Below are 17,136 nucleotides of genomic sequence, written 5' to 3'. Positions count from 1 at the left end.
AACCAAATCATCCACGTCCTGCACATAATCAAAATATTACTAATCTATCCTAACTGTTAATGAAACCAATGAACAGCAACGTTATTTCTAAAGAGAGCCATGTATGGTACTGAAGCAAAGAAACATTCCAAGAGGTCTGAGCGCATGGATAACTTTTACAAATGAAAATATTGCACCAAATATTGCATGAGTACGCAAACTAGTGTTTTGTTGGGTAGCACTGTCTGCAATTCCAGCCCCTAGAAAGAGGTGAAAATGAGAGTGCAGGCAACCCTTTTCTAGAACTCTTATCAATTCTAATCTCTTTACTCTATTCTAGACAGTTGAAGCAACTCTATCTTCTAACAATGACCTACTTAACCACACCACGAAATCTAACTCAACAAACTGTGTTTCAAATGCATGTAAAGAAAACCATATTGTTGAAAGGAAAGATATCAATACAAAAGAAGGAGGCCCTAGGCTCTCAGGTTGGGCCCAACCCCGAGAGCTATGGCTCCTTTAGAAACTCAGAGCTGAAATCAAATCTAACTGCTTCTCATTAAAAAATAATAATCATAAGTCAAAAGGTCTGCCAATGATGGCTACAAAAGAGCAAAAACAGAGCTGGCAGCTTGTAGTGCAGAATGTGCAACAGTTTTTCAAAAGTCCCTTTTCGAAGGCTGAAGCCTTATCATTTATACATCACGAGGCCCCAAGCTAGCCTCCTAAATCTATGGGACTTGGCTGACCAAACTGGGAGTGAACAGCTGCTTCCACAAAATCTGTTTGGCTGCCTTCTAGATTCGGTTGTGGTGGCTGTTGGAGCTCGGAGTTGGGGGTGAAGATCCCTAGGAAGGCCATTTAATGCCGTGGACAACCCTCCTACGAATGCTCAACCCCATCTTGGTTGTCTCCTAGCCCTTATCTGCTCGGTTTTGCTCCAACATGTGTCAAAAAACCTGAAATGAGCACGTGTTATCCACCTAGGAATAGTGACTTCCCTTATTCGTACAAATGACATAAACATACTAAAAAATGATGCATAAGTTATGAAAAATGAAGGATTTGAGCAAGGGTAGTTAGGCCAAATGAGCCCAAAATGTTACCAAATTTGGGGCTCATCATCACCCCCCAGCTAAAATGATTGCTCATCCTTGAGCAACTAATCCAGCTCCTCGTCCTTCATTGCTTTCACCACCACTCTCACATCCCAGGCTTTTGAAGTAGTATCCTCCTCACTGGCATGGAACCCAGCCTTCCTTTCCACCTCTTCCCACTGCTTATGCTCGTCTTTTTCTGTGATGCCTTCCATCAATCCTAAAAGCAAAGGTGGGCTTAGCTTGAGGCCAATCCAGCTGGCTTGGAGGTTCTGTATGGACTTCTTGTAGAGGGGCACCCGTACTAGAGCTTCCCTCATTCGAGTTGGAGTGTGATATTCCCTGATTTTGAGGCTGTGGGACAATGTGTTCCATCGGCGGGCGCAAGCATGAACACAGTTGTCCCCTAATAGTCGCTCCATATCCTCGAAATGTGTTATAGCCTGAGCCTACTGATCCATGTATTTCAATAAAGTTTTAGGGTTGGTGGCTAAGTGTTGGTGGGCCGATATCAATGCAGTGGGATCCCCTGGCTCTGCTCTAATCAGCAGTGGCTCATCTAACTCTCGGTTCATGACCTCTTTGACCTCTGCTGCTCTCTTTTCTTCATGGTTCAACCATGAGGCAAATGCCATCAACTACATATCTCCTACGACTGTGTTGCGATCCCATGAAGTCACATTAGTAAGGGCCAAATTATGGAGATAGAACTCCGATAGTTTGGCCTTGTCCTCTGATGAAGTGCTATTGCATAACTCTGTGAACTGCTAGGGGTCTTGGATTTGGGAGATACCCCTCTGTGCCAATGCATTTATTTGGAATTGCAGCCACTGGTCCCGTAGGTATAGGCCATAATATTTGGCCGGTTGTCTACATTGTAGAGCATCCATGGCCCAACTGGCCATGCAGGCTAGTTGTGCCTCTTTTTGCTGCAACTGCTGTTTGAGAGCTTGTATCTCAATTTGTGCTTGTAGTTCCCTTTCCTGTAGATGCGAGGTTAGCTCCCCAAGACCAACTTGCAGTCCTTCCTTGCCTTGAGGTTCTGCTGTAGTGTCCCCTGATGACGTGCCCCTTTCTTTCCTCTGTTCCTGTAGCTGCAGTTTGAGTTTCTCATTCTCTTCCTGTAGGAATACCCGCTGGCAGTTTGCCACGTGTTTGGCCATAGCTAATTCTCTTCGTGCCTCCTTGAGTTGTTCCTCCAAGGGGCCTATATCTGCCACTCCTTTTGATTTAGCTATCTTCATCCACGTGTGGGTTCTCACCCTTTCTTCCTCCAACGCAAAGAAAAGCGGCACTGTGAATTTCTATGGAATAATTTTTCGAGCCTCCAAAAAGTTATAATACGAGCTCAAGCTTGGCAGGGGACTAGGTTCCGGAATATGCTCTACCTCTTTTGCCCTCGGTGGCTCTACTTCGTCTTCCCTCAGTGGTGATGTGGCTGCCTCTCCCTCCATTCTTTCGGTCCCCTTGAGCCTGGCCAATGTTTCCTGTAGAACGGCCTCAACATCCTATAGCGGGGTTTTTGAAGCCAACCTGTCCATTCTCTCCTTCCAAGCAGTTGTCTTCGGGCTCCCTCGCTCATAAGTGACTGATATTTTTGAGGGGGACCTCTCCCTTGGTGAGGTAGGGGTGTCTTCTATGGTAATTGGGCTGCTGGATGGAGGTTGGGGCCTGCCTGTTTTGATTCTCACACTTCTCCTGGCTTTGAAATATAGAGGGATCTCCCTCTTTCGTTTTTCCATCGGCTTGGGAGGGGTACTAAGGGTGGCCAGCACGGCTGCTGCCTCCCTTGCAAGGATTTTGGCTGTCTTCTCCTTTGGTTTTCCTTTCTCAGGACTTCCTGTAGAAAGCCCTGTAGCGGCTGATTTCTGGCTTCCTGTAGAAGCCGTTTTTGACTTTCTTGTAGAAACAGGTGGCGCAGTTTTAGCCTGTTTGGCTGAGGGTGCTTTGTCTTTTGACTTTACTGAGGCTGCTTTCGAGGTGCCTTCACTGACGTGGACTTGTTCAGTCATTTCCACCCTACTTTGTAACCTTTTCTCCCTGGGTGTCAATGTGGGTTTGTCATCCTCTGTTTCGGCAACCTGGTGTTTCTCTTATTTCCCCTTTTGTTCTTTCTTTAGTGCTTTGGCCATGGTTTCTTGGCCTTTTCCTTTCTTCTCTGTTTGTATTGGTTCCTTCTCCTCGCTGCTGGAGGAGGTGAGCTCCTCGGCCAACATTTTGATGTCGCCATCCTTAGTCAAATTTCGAAAGGCTTCCCACGAGAGAGGGACAGTGTATGTGTGGAGTGCATCCTCCACGAGGAGCTTAATGAGCCCATGATGGGCTACCTGGTCTGGCATGCCCTCTCGTAATGTGGTGGCACATTCAGTCATGGACTGCAGGAGGAAGTAGGGAATACTTAGCTTGTTTTCTGAAGGTAGGTCCATCTGGTGCCTAAGTTCTGTGAGCAGCCGGAAATGGTACCCATATACGATGCTAAATCGTCCTTTGCACGTGATATATTTCATAATTTGGAGGCTGACCTCACTCCAGAGTAGCTGTAGGCTAGCTCTGCGAACCCCGTTCTTATCCTCTGAGAATTGCTCCTCCGGCAGAAAGAACTCCTTTTTAGCCTTCTGGCCTAGTTTTCTCTCCTCCTTATCCCACGGTACCCCCATTGGGAGATCAGTGACTCTACTGATGAACTGTGGGGTGAGTCTAAGATTCAAACCTCTGAAATTGACAACGACCAGCATTTTTGATTTTGGCTTCAAAGCTCGCAGGAATTCCTCTGCCACCTCGTCATCGTAACCTTGAAGCTTGTCGCAAAATGACATCCATCATGCACGAGAAAACAGGTCTACCACCTCAGGGTTTTCCTGTAGCTTCTTTGAGTCTGTCGGTTCCTTCCTAATGAACCCACCCGGCATGGTGAAAGCTTGCTGTGTTAGCCGGAGGTGGCTGGCGCGTATCAAAAGATGGGCCTTTGGGATTTCTTTAGACAGAGCGCAGAATTACGCCTCTGTCAAGCACACAGTTCGTGAATTCTCGGCTATCTACAGGTGAGCCTTGACAGGGGCTCAATTACGAACCAAATCCTGTAGAAAACCCCGCATATACTACGACGACAATTCTCATGCAGAAGGAAGACGACGCTTGCAAATTTATGCGCAGACTATAGTTCTACTTTTTTAGGACGTCGACTTCGCCACCCTTCAAACCAATTGCATGGGAGGACCAGGTTCAGGCTTACCTCTTCCAATTCGCCACCTTTGACGTGAATAGATTGATTTCCTCCGTAGCGGTGAGCTTCCTGTAGCGCAACTTCGTGTAGAAGTCGCGCACGGGTTCTGGAGAGCACGTCAGTGGTTCTGGGCCTTCTATGCAACCACCAGACATTTAAACAAGCCAAGGACTCGGAGTAATAGGCTTCAGGGAATTTCGGACGCTCACTCGACTACAAAGTGGTTGATGATAAATGAGTGGAGTGCCATACACGATCTAGCCGGTGGATTTGAATCCCTGCGAAACTCGTGGCATGGGGGTGAGCTGTCCCTACCGGACCGTTGGATGACGTCACCGAGTATCATTCCACTGTAAGTCTACCTGACCACAGCATCATTCCCTGCATATCTACCGCCGCCATTTCTGTTAGATCGCCGCTTCTCCCCGACTGGACGCTTCCCACGTGTCCATTTCCTGTCTTGCTTGACACGACCAACACTTTCCGAATCTGACGAGACCATCGGACTGGTCATGGTGGCCAGTTGAATGGCTACCCGACTGGCTCAACCCATTCATTTTCATACTCGCATACATTTTAGAGCATTGTTCATGTAATTTGACGAAAAAGGGTGAGGCACTTACCTGTGCGGCCGCGACGTTATTTTCAGGCTTCAGGACGAGGGTGACAGATCCGCTTGCTGTTGCTTCATGCACAGGCACGGGGGTTCCTCCTTGCCGACTGCTGCTGGTTACGAAACTTATTACCTGGCTGCGGATGGTGCATGTGCCCGCTCTATGTGTTGCAGGTGCCTTCATGGTGTACGCTCTAGCTGGATGAACTGCTACAGGATTCCTGTAGGATATCCTGTAGTCGTTTCTCCTCCTCGGGTGCATGCCGAAACGGTGGAGACGGTGGCATCACGGTCACAGTCGCAGGGTCCTCGGATGGCTTTGATAAGTAGCGCATGGGGCCTCTGCATCCTTTATTCCATTTGAGAATTGCTTCCTCTGAGAATCCAACGTTCTGATTTGACTGTGCAGGTATTTCCATTGCATGGCAACAGGGGTGGTAGAAGGAGGCGACAGTAGTGGGTGATGGAGAAAAACATTGGCTTGCATGCCTCTGTATTGGACCTCGGGCCTCAAATCCTCCTACACAGTCGGTCCTGGGCCGTCCAAAGATTCTACAGGAAGTTTCCTGTAGAAATACAAAACTTCCTGTAGAAAGTCCTATAGCTTCCTGTAGAAGGCTAAACTGTGATCAAATCATGCCCAGACCTTGGAAGAGATGAGTGTTTCTGGAGGGAGCGCTAGTGAGGTCACCTGGTAGCATAGTAGGGACCCTTGTCCTTGAGTTGAGGGGCCTCTTTTCCTGCATGGAATACCTGCAAACTGCATGAATTGTCAAATCTTGAACCATTTTTCCCTGTTTCCTTGTTCGTTTTTTTTTTTTTTTTTTTTTTTTTTTTGAAAGACAGTAGGGGCGCCTCTGTGAGGTTTTCACCCATACCATCTGCCTTGAGCACCTCAGAGAGGTTTTCACCCAAGGGTCTTTTTTCAAACATTTTCAGAAAGACAGCAGGGACGCCTCAATGAGGTTTTCACCCCTACCATCTGCCTTGGGAGCCTCAGAAAGGTTTTCACCCAAGCATCTTTATTATACATTTTTTTTTTTTTTTTGAGATGTTCAGGGTATGCCCAAAACAGAGGCAGAACCCTTCTCTATGACTAGCACTGATTTTTCCACAGTTTTGATGAATTCTTGCCTTGAAAGAGGTTTTCTGTAGATCTTTAGTCGATGCCCATTGACAAGCATAGGGATGGCCTCCTCATCAATGGTCCGAATAAGAACAGACCCATTGTCATTACATTTTTCCACTGCATATGGTTCCAGCCATCTGGTTCTCAGCTTCCCCTTGAAATCCTTATGCCTGGAATCGTACAACAATTCCCAATCTCCCGACTGAAATTGCTTGTCATTGAGGTGTTGGTCATGCCATACCTTCCTCTGAAGTTGAACCACTTCTGAGTGGAGAAGGGCCTGCATTCAGTGCTCGTCCAATCCATTCAGCTGCAATAGCCTTTCTTGTTGGGCATGGCTGAGATCCAGGTCCAGCTGAGCTGCCATCCTCAAGGTGTTGTACTCGAACTCAATTGACAGCAAAGCTCTCTTCCCATAGACTAGCTCATAAGGTGTGAAGCCGGTTGTGGTCTTCCAGGTGGTGTTGTAAGCCCACGTGGCCTCAACCAGGCGATCTGCCCAATCTTTTCTACTGCTGCTCACCACCTTAGTCAAGATCCCTTCCAATGCTCTATTGGTGACTTCCACCTGCCCATTTGCTTGAGGATGATAGGGGGTGGAAGTCTTATGCTTGATTTTGTGATGAGCGAGTAGGTCTTCAATTAAGTTGGAGGTGAACTGGCTTCCTTGATCGGTGACTAGCTCTCTTGGGTAGCCAAATTTGTAGAAGATGTTTTCTCTTAAGAACTCGGCCACCTTTTCTTCTGTCGCTGCTTTGATTGCCTTGGTTTCTGCCCACTTTGTCAGGTAGTCTGTGCACATGATGATGTAAGACCTTTGCCTCGAAGGAGGATTGATTGGACCCACAAAATCCATACCCCACTTCTCAAATGGCTCAAGAGTCACTTGAGGTTGGAGAGGCATTACGTCCCTTGGAGTCAGTTTCCCCATCCTTTGGCATTGGTCACATTGGCCGATATACCTTCTGACATCTTGATGAAGCGTGGGCCAATAGTAGCCTGCCTGTAGGATTTTGAAGGCAGTCCTTTTGGCTGCAAAATGTCCTCCACAAGGCCCGTCATGACAGGTTAGGAGGATATCAAAGACTTCCTCCTCCCTTACACAACGCCTTAAGATCTGATCGGGGCCAAGCTTGAACAGGTTTCCCCCGATCCAAGTGAATGAGGCACTCTTCCTTACGATCCTGCTCTTCTCCCTTGAGGATAGGTGCGGAGGGAACTGTGCTGAGACAAGGTAGTTTGCTATATCAGCAAACCATGGAGAGAGTACTAAGATAGCAAACAGATGTTCATCTGGCATCTGGTCATCCACTGTTCCATCCTCACCTGCAGGTAAATCCAATCTAGACAAAAAGTCAGCGACAACATTTTCTTTACCTGGTTTGTCAACAATAGTCAAATCAAACTGCTGCAACAAAAGTAACCATCTAATAATACGAGCATCACATCTAGTTTATTCATTAAATATCTAATTGCAACATGATCCGTATGTACAAATGTTTGATAGCCAGTGATATAATGTCGAAACTTGTTCAGTGCATGGACCACGGCCAAGAATTCTTTCTCAGTTACAGTATAATTCAGTTCTGCCTTGGATAAGTTTTTGCTGACAAAGTATATGGCGTATGGAAGTTTTTGTTCAACTTGTCCTAAGGTGTTAACAGGAAAAGTGTCTACTCAGAACACCCCTATCCCACTAAGGTGTGACAGTACCCTAGAAACAAACAAGGAAAACTACTTTCGTATTCTTCTTTATGAACTATAAACGAAGAGGAATAGGATGAACCAACCTGTGTCTTGCGCTAGTCCTTTGATCCAATCTCCTCCTCTTTGACAGCTTCCAGCTACCTGCTCCCTTACTTGCCCAACTTCACCAAGTTCCTGCAAGATCACAGAAGAGGAAAACTATACAAAGACATGGATTCATATTCATAAATAGCTTAGGATCATATTTAAGCTAAACATGCAAATATAACAAAACATCATTGATACACAAGCATGTAGGAGAAACTCAAATAGTTTTATTGATATAACAAGAAGGTCTAGGAGGAGTTACAACCGATGATTCCTGATCCAGCATCAACCCCCCAGCAAAGGAATCCCCTCTTCACCTCCAACAAAGCATAAATCACCCAATGCACTGATCTCTATCTCAAAACCAACAGCAATTCTCTACAATGTACAAAATTCCAGCCTCTGGATCTCTGGGATGAGGGATCCATATATAGATGTATGCAAAGAGGATGAGTCAGCTTATGATTTGACTAGTGGCTTCTCTCTGTCAGTTCTTGCTTCCACTTGGAGACTGAGAGCCTCTTACTCATCCTTGGTTGAACTCAGTGAGGCAAGTGTCATTGGGGAAGATTCTGGAAGCTTCCATTGTCTGTCCACCTCGCGGAATGACACTGCCATTTGTCATTTCCTGCTCAGCGCACCCTGGTAGTGCATTTAGGTGCGTTGCAACGCACCTAGCTAGTGTACTGGGGTGCTATGCAACGCAGCTAGCTAGTGGAGCAGCTGAAATGATCCTGATTTGACTGATTCTGAGCAGTTTCTGGTGGAGAACCTCTGGGAGAAGCTGTAATTGGTTGACCTTGTTCCTCTAGGGGTAGGAACAACACTTTTAGGGACTTAGGATCCCTTGATTTATGGACATTTCATGCTTAGAGCTGTAAGGCACAAAAATGTCTATAACAGTTGCCCCCTAAAGTATGAGGTCGTTTATCGGGTGAAATGCTTTATTAGGAGGATCTGAAGTTCTTTCAATGCTGGGAGGAGACCTGTAATAAGATACAATACAACACATTATATTCATAATGTTTTCATGATCTAGCTGAGGCGGGCATTCCCATGCTCAACTTTATAAATTCATTTTTATGTACACAAGACAGACAATCGTCTGATGGTAGACTGATGATTCTGATGAAGTCATCATCCTTTTGGTAGGATGATTATCTGTGCTGCAATGCTGTACATGTCAATGTTTTTATTTTTCCTGAATATATATCGCAGCCCGGATGGATGAAACTAGATCCGGGGTCTTCAATCTCGTCCGATCTTCACTCGAAGTACAAGTCGATACATGTGAGAAATGTTTTGAAGTCGAACATGGAAAGACATCGCTTGATTACCAGTCGATGATGTAAACTGTTAACAAGCACGAGAGGAATCACCGATAATGATGATGACCCTCAAGGTACTGCAGTACAATTCACGTGGTGTGAATAAAGGAATTAGCGTCGAAAACCACGCAAAATCTTTCGGTCGAAGGTCATTGATGTATATGATGAGCCCCAAAAATGGACAATTATTTGGGCTCATTCAACCTCCTAATTTGACTTAATCCACCATTCTCATTAGTTTATTGCATGTTTTTGATTATATTTATGTTAATAGAGTGAATTTGGTTAGTCATTATGCCAACAAGTCTAATGGGTGCTTTGTGTAGCCTTTTTGGTCAATTTGGAGACAAAATTGAAGGTCTTGATGAGCACTTGGCAGCCAAATTCGTGGGAAGACAAGGGAGAGGATTTGTATGAAGGTGTCCCCTTCATTTATGGGCCCTTACCTCGAATTCTCCACCATCATCTCGGAGTTCAAGGGCCACCGAATCAATTAGCACAAGGGCAGCCAAGCAAGTCAAGTAGGACTGTTGTTAACTCCAAGTTTTGGGCAGCCAAGTCCCTAAAGTTTAGGAGGACTGTTGGCTCCTCAATTTGTATAAATAAGAAGGCTTAGGGCCTCATTTTGGGTAGCCAGTGGATGTTAGCTAGTTAGCCAGTAGATAGTTAGCTAGTGGTTAGTCATTTTGTAGCCAATAGTTAGCTAGTTTATGGTTCGATTTGGATGCAATAGATTAGCTTTGCTTTCAGCTCATTTGCAAGTTCTTCTTGTGGACAGTTTTGATGTAACTTTTCATTTCTTGATCAATAAAAATGAATCCATATTTTCACCAACTCAAAATCTCTCTTGGGAGGTTGTAGCTCTTGGGGTTGGGCCCATCTCAAGCGCCCAGTACCTCCTTCGTTTATCTTTATGTGTTTGCTGCGTTCTTAAAATAAAATCTGCTATTTAGATTTATATCTTGCTTCGTTATTTAGATTTCTTTTGATGGTTAAAGTAGTTGTTTATGTTTAGAATATATTGGTAGGATAATAACAGGAAAAAGCTCCAAAAAAGGGTCAGCAAACGCTTTTGGTTTCACCTCTTCCTTATTGGATCAGGGGCTGGAGTTGAAGTAACCGTGTTGTCCCAAACAAAAACACTTTCTTTGCTTCACCATGCAATCATTAGTGTTTGAATCTCGTTCGTAGAACTTGATATCAGTTTGGATGCATGCTTAGGTTTATGATCACTTAGTTTCATAGTTGTTTCACATGGTTTCACTGCAAATAAACTTCTGTTCATTTCCTTTTGCTGTTAGGTCAGATTAGAGTGAAGCAACTAGGTCATAGGTTTTATAACTAGATCTTTGTTTTCTTGCATGTCTTTGTTTGTTCAGTTTGAAAAACCACTTGCAGAGTACCTGTTATCCTTCCTTACCTGCCCCTACTCCATCCAACCTACCTGCTTCACCCTTCACTTATAACCCTTACCTTACATTTGCCTCATCCGCTTACTTTGCCATGATTCTCATCTTCTTGTGCAACATCGTTTCATCCATCCTTGAACAAATCCAATCGCTCCTTAGCCTCATCCACCAAGTCCTAGACCTCTTCACACCCCTATTTCACCTTCATACTCATTCCTCCATCTTTTTCCCTCCATCCATGCTCCAAAATCCCATTTCGAAACATCCTGTAGAAGAATTACAGAACATCCTGTAGAACCCCTGCAGACTTCCTGTAGAAGCTCATAAACACGGTTTCTTGGTAGCCAAACTTTGTGAGACTCTCTGGAAGGGTGTTAGGGACTCCCTAGACCCTTTCTGTACCTTCCCAACCTTTTCCAAGCATTTCTCCTCCTTGATCCACCTTTGCACAGTGAAAAGCCAGTTAAAAGCACATGCATGATAATTCTAATAACTTAGTCAAAAATACAAAAATATGTTTTCTTCATATAGTGATAACTTAGACACATGAATTTTACCTTCATAGAAGTAATGGCATTTCTTTGAGTAGTTTGCATTCTCTTCTTTGCGTCAATAGGACTAGCTGGTAGAATTAGGGTTTGCTAGGGTTTGCGTTTCTTTTTTGCTTTCAGTTTCTTTTTGCAACTAGATTAGCTTCCTTCGAGTTAGCTTTCATCCATCAATTAAAAAGCTTCTTCTAAGAGCTCATAGAAGTTGGCTTAAGCTCCTAGTGGACTTGTGCCAGCTGACCAAGTGACAGCTGCAGCAAGAGCTAGTACTTGTGCATACAGCATCGTCGCTTCCAAGTTTGTTACGAACTACCGGGTTGATAAAATTAAAGAAGGGAGTTCCAGGAGTTGTAGCATTATTGCTACAATACTCGAGCCCACCATATTTTTGGCGTCGTTGCCAGGGAAGCGTCAGAGTATTAGTGATTGTTGCTATTCTTCTATTTTCCACTACAACCTTTTGCTAAGTAGTTTATTTCATTTCCATTATGAAATTTCGTTTTTGCAAAAGTAGATTAGAATTTCCCGCTTTCATGGATTAGAATTTCAATTCCACAATTTCATTTCTGCAGGCGTAGATTAGCATTTCAATTTCGCAAGCGTAGCCTAGCATTTCATTCCTGCAATTTCAATTGAGCAAAATAGATTAGTCCTTTCATGCTTTCATTTCAATTCCGCATTTTCGTTTCAGCAAGATAGTTAGTTGCAGTTCACCCTATTTTAGTTTTGCAGGTACAAGAAGAAAAATGAAAAAACCAACCAAAAAGATTTCATTTCATGCCTTGTAGGAGTAGAGATAAGTTAGAAAAATGATTGCACAACACCTCCCATTGCTTCACACAGCCAACCTTCTCTCTTCTTTGATGGTTGTGACTAAGAAGAACCCCTGGATGGACATCAAGGCATATTTAAAGAACCTCTAGGGGAGAAGAAGAAAGAAACATTCCTCTGAAGCAAATGGCTACAAGCAGAAATGTTGGGAGCAGTCCCTTGTCCAAAGACGAATTTGAAGATCAGATAGAAGACTTCAAGAGTGATATGAGGCAGTTTCTTGCCATGCAATTGGATACCTTGTGGATCCAAAAGAAGCAAGAGGAAGCCAAGAGGGCTTTGGTCATCTTTTGTCCTAGGTGCACTAGAAAGCATCCTAGGAACGAATGTCCAATGCACTCCCTAGAAGTGTGTTTTGTCTGTGAAGAATACCATCCTACGAATCAGTGCCCTTCCTTGCCTGGACTTAAAGTTGCATATCAAAGAGTTAAAGGAGCCACTGAACCACTCTATCATATGAACCAAAGGAGGCCGCATGGACCTAGATCTTACCAGCAGGAACTGCAAGGGACACCGGAGACCTATTATGACCCCTATCAAGCCACTTTCATGCCTTCTTGGGGTCCCCCTGCTCATCCTTCCTGATTCACACCTCCTCCTTGTTCCTTCATAGATCCATATTATGCCCAACCAGCTGCTCATTCGTTTCACTCTTATGCTTAGCCACAGCCTCAGTGGAATGCACCTCATCAGGGGTGGAGGCCCCAATACAACACTCCTCCCACTTCTTTTCCTCCACCACCTGCTCATCCACAACCATCGCCTCCTCCTCCACCAGGGCAACCCCAAATGCCTACCCAACTACAATGCCATCCATCTCCATCTCAATTTCACACCTCCACTCAACTACCCATACCATTTCCAAAGCCATACAATGGAGTAGCTCAACCCAATTGCAAAGCTGAGGCACAACATGTGCTCAGGAAGAGTGTTGCAAAACAGAGATTATATTGACAACATTGAAGGACCAAAGGAAAAAGAAGATTCCAAAGAGGAGATCAAAGAACCATGGGCTGCACTTGAAGAAGAGAAGAGATCAAAATCAAAGATCGAGAGAGTTTCCTCATGGTTACCATCAAATCTTCCATGTATTCAAGAGAAAGATCAGCAAAAGGAGGAAGATGAGAAAGTCATGATAGAAAGTGACATGAAGAATGATCCAGATCAGCAAAAGGAGGAAGATGAGAAAGTCATGATAGAAGGTGACATTAAGAATGATCCAGATCAGCAAAAGGACCAATGATATCAAAGCTATATTGAGACATGGTTCTAGACAGTCACTAAGTTGCAGCAGTACTCTCTTCCTCAGCTATGTTTGATCCCTTCAAGGTCAGATCATTTGGTCTCTGAGATCTGGATACCTATCCAAGCATGCATTTCGAGCCTCCACATCATTTTGTCTCTAATCTCGATGTGCACATGGCTCCATTGGAAGTATTCTTATACTTGAGAACGATTTTTTTTTTTCAAGTAGGGTAGGGTAGAAAAAAGAAAAAAAAAGAAAAAAGAGAAAAAAGAAAAAGAAAAAAATGAAAAAAGAGGAAAATAGAAATCTAAGGTGAAAACCTCCTCGGAGGCGCCTTAGATTGGCTCATTGATTGAAAACCTCCATGAGGCGGTCAATGGGTTGGAAAAAAAAGAGAAAATAAAAGGGAATAAGATCTTTGGGTGAAAACCTCCCTTGGAGGCGCCCAAAGCAGGCAATTAGGGTGAAAACCTCCATGAGGCGCCCTAGTTGTTTTTCAAAAAAAAAAAACAAAAGAGAAAAAGAAAAATAAAAATAAAACTAATTCCATTGGCTAATTGCAGGTTGCAAGAAGGACATTTCATGACAGGAGGAGCACTCAAATCAAGATCAAAGGAATTTTTCTTGTGCCTTCTATAGGAAGCTCTGTATTTCTATAGGAAACATCCTGTAGAACCTTTGGACGAGCCAAATCCAATTTCAAAAGTGAATCTAATGGTGGGAATCTGTTGATTAGGCCTACAAGCACTTGTGTGTCCATCCCTTGCCTTTATCCATCATTTTTTTTCCACCTCCTTGTGCTTCTCATTGTGCTTCTACAGGAACTTCCTGTAGAAATTGTGGGAAACTAGACATGGATTTCAAAAAGTGGTTTGGCGAACATGGTAGCTTCCTCAAGGGTTCAGAAGTCCTCATGCAATCTTCCAACTCCTCCTCCATCATCTCCATACCTGCATCACAGCCCAAGCTCAGTTTTTCCTTCCATGCAAACATTTGCAAAAAGCCTTGAGGCAAAAATCCATAGAACAAAATTTGTTTTTGCCATAACGTGAAAACCATGCATCCATTTGACAAACCGTTTTATGGGGAATTGTACAAGGGTGATGGCAACATGCTTGAGCAGTTTCAGCCAATTCCGGTGTACGGTTTCCAAGAAATCAGCCTCCATCACCATCAGCCATTTTTGAATTTTCTCCATAACCGTGCATCCGTTTCAAAACTTGTTTCATGGGGATATGCATATGAGTGATGGTAACCTACCCAAGCAGTTTCAGCTGATTCCGATGCACGGTTTCCGAGAAATCGATCTCTGAAATCTTCAGCCATTTTCCATTTTTCTCGAAATCCGTGCATCCATTGATCACGATTTTGCTATGGGAGATGCATCATGATGATAGAAACATGCTTAGCAAGTTTCAGATAAATCCGCTTTACCGTTTGGGAGAAATGGCGAAAACAAGTTCTGGTTCTGTGACATTGCAGCAGCAGCAGCTTGAAGGTGTAGATTTGAACGTGGAAACAAATGCATGCAGCTTAGATCTGGTCAGAGAACACCTGCACAAGGAAAAGCAATCAAAAATCATCAGCCAAGCCCTCATGCAACCAAAGGATCCAAGCATGCAGCAGCAGAACATGAGCATGCAGCAGCAAAAAGCTTCACAAGCAGCCGTTTGACTTCAGGTACGTGACTAAACCTTGTTCATCTATTGCATGAATCTAGTCTAAGCATTGCATGAATGAATGGAATGGTGAAATTAAGCCATGAATGTAGCAAGACACCCAGTTCTCTAGCACTCACGAGAAAGTCACGCAGCATGCATGGGTCAGTCATGCACGTGAAATTTAAAAAACACGGATAGTGTGGGTAGTCTAAACTCCAGTGCAACTGATGGATGAGATTACAGGCAGAGAACACACAGTTAACCACTGTAGTTCATGATAGCACAACAGTTGCATGGGCCAACACACGTCTTTGCCACCTCACTCCAAAACAATCACACAGAAATTAATGAGCACTCAGCTGAAATTCATAAACTATTAGTCAACTTGCACTTGCATCATGTTAAACTGAAGTGTACATCCTCTGCTTCCACAATCAGCTTAACCTATCATCCTTCGCTGATTTTTTTTGGCCTGTTCAAAATTATTCCGCATACCAAGATCGTGCAGAGGCGCAGAGACATCCTATGGCATCCGGCTAGCATTCTACAGGAAGATGTTTTACAGGAAAATACAGCAGAGTCTTCCAGAGCAGAGAAGCCTGAGTTTTTCTTCATCAAGTTTGGAGCTTGAAGAAAGGTGAAATAGCTGAGGTGGATCATGCTATTGATTTTATTGTTCGTTCACTTGCACGTGATATTGCAGAGGGTATGAAAGCCGTGGAATTGCTTTTAGAGCTTTCAAAGGATATAGCTCTGTGTGAACAGATTGGCAAGGTACAAGGCTGTATCCTCCTCCTTGTAACAATGTCAAATAGTGACAATCCTAAAGCTGCTAAGGATGCAAACGAAGTTCTGGAGAATCTCCCATACAGTGAGCATAATGTAGTGCAAATGGCACAGGCGAACTATTTCAAGCCTTTGATACAGAACCTGAGAGAAGGGTCTGACACAATGAAAATTGTTATGGCAAGTAAGTTGTCAGAGATAGGTTTAACAGATCAAAACAACGCTGCATTGCTCAAAGAGGGAGTTGTATTTCCACTTCTTGAAATGATTTCAAATGCTAATTTGAAGTCAAAATTAGCAGCCATTGGGGCACTTCAGAATCTTTCAAGTTTACCTCAGAATGCTTTACAAATTATCAAAGATGGGGTGGTTCGACCCATCTTGGACCTTCTATGCACACCACTGTCAACTGTATTGGCTTTGAGAGAAAAAGCTGCTAATACCTATGCAAGCCTTGCTATGTCTACGGCATTGCCCCAAAGAACAAATGACACAACAGCTGCATTATTGGAATCTGATGAGATCATATACCAGCTATTATCTTTAATAAATTTGACACCACCTTCAATACATGGAAGCATTGTTCGAGCATTCCATGCCATTTGTTGTGTACCAGCGGCTGTTGAGGCAAGGACAAATTTAAGAGAGGGAGGAGCAATTCAAGTATTGCTTCCCTTTTTGTGAAGCTACATACTCTGAAATGCGAGCTTATGCTGTGAAACTGTTGTTTATCTTGTCTCAAGATGGAGATAAAAGAAAATTAGCAGAACATCTTGGAGAAAAATATATGAAATGTTTAGCAAAACTTATTTCAACATCTTCAAATGAAGAAGAGAAAGCTGCCGCAGTCGGAAAGTATTGTCATGTTAGGAACAGAAATTTGAATTAAAGTTAACTAATGGAAAAACAGTGATTTTGCATGAAGTGAATCTACCATGAAACAAACTGGAAAGTTCTGGTGTTGTTCTGGTTAGATTTGTTTATTTCAATACTTTCCAAGGGGTTCACAAGGTCTTTTGCAATAGCCAGATTATTCCATGTGAAAGAATTCTTAAAAGTGTGATTCGGTATGAAGTTTTGCTCTACTCCTGGTTATACAGCAGCTTGAAACAAAACTTGGGAATTCTCATTTTTGGCCTGTTTTGAAGCAATTTCAGATTGAAGGGAAATGCTGATTCATAGCAGTGATATGTGAGCAAGTCATATTTTCTCTGCCCTTGATCTATCTTATGTTCTGTTCTGCTTCTGTTATCAATTCTTAGCAGAGTTCAAATCCAAGATTAAGAATGCCATTTGATTCAGTTAAAGGCCTGGAAACACTTTTTCCCATCCAGCTTTGGCATGCAATATCTATTCTCGGGCAGTTCATTGTACTTGTGTGCTTTTATAATACATTAGACTTTCCATTTGTGTTGGATTCGTCAGCTTTCAGGCAGCAGCATAGTTCAAGGAGAAGGCACCCCCAGCCAAGCAAGCAAAGTCATGACTA

The 17,136-nt window shown here is 43.6% G+C and overlaps 1 protein-coding gene across 1 annotated transcript; it reads left to right on the top strand.

Annotated features, from left to right (window-relative positions):
• The first annotated feature begins 15,569 nt into the window (after window positions 1–15,569).
• LOC149167233 (uncharacterized) lies at window positions 15,570–16,331 on the top strand. The gene has a single exon (XM_089430415.1). The coding sequence runs from the start codon at window positions 15,570–15,572 to the stop codon at window positions 16,329–16,331; it is 762 nt and encodes a 253-aa protein (XP_089286541.1).
• Window positions 16,332–17,136: the final 805 nt, after the last annotated feature.

Source organism: Pinus tabuliformis, chromosome 5_1 (genome assembly GCF_031772625.1).
Source record: "Pinus tabuliformis cultivar Carrire ecotype Pingquan chromosome 5_1, CPIR1, whole genome shotgun sequence".
NCBI lineage: Eukaryota > Viridiplantae > Streptophyta > Pinopsida > Pinales > Pinaceae > Pinus > Pinus tabuliformis.
This window is presented reverse-complemented; position numbering and strand designations above follow the sequence as displayed.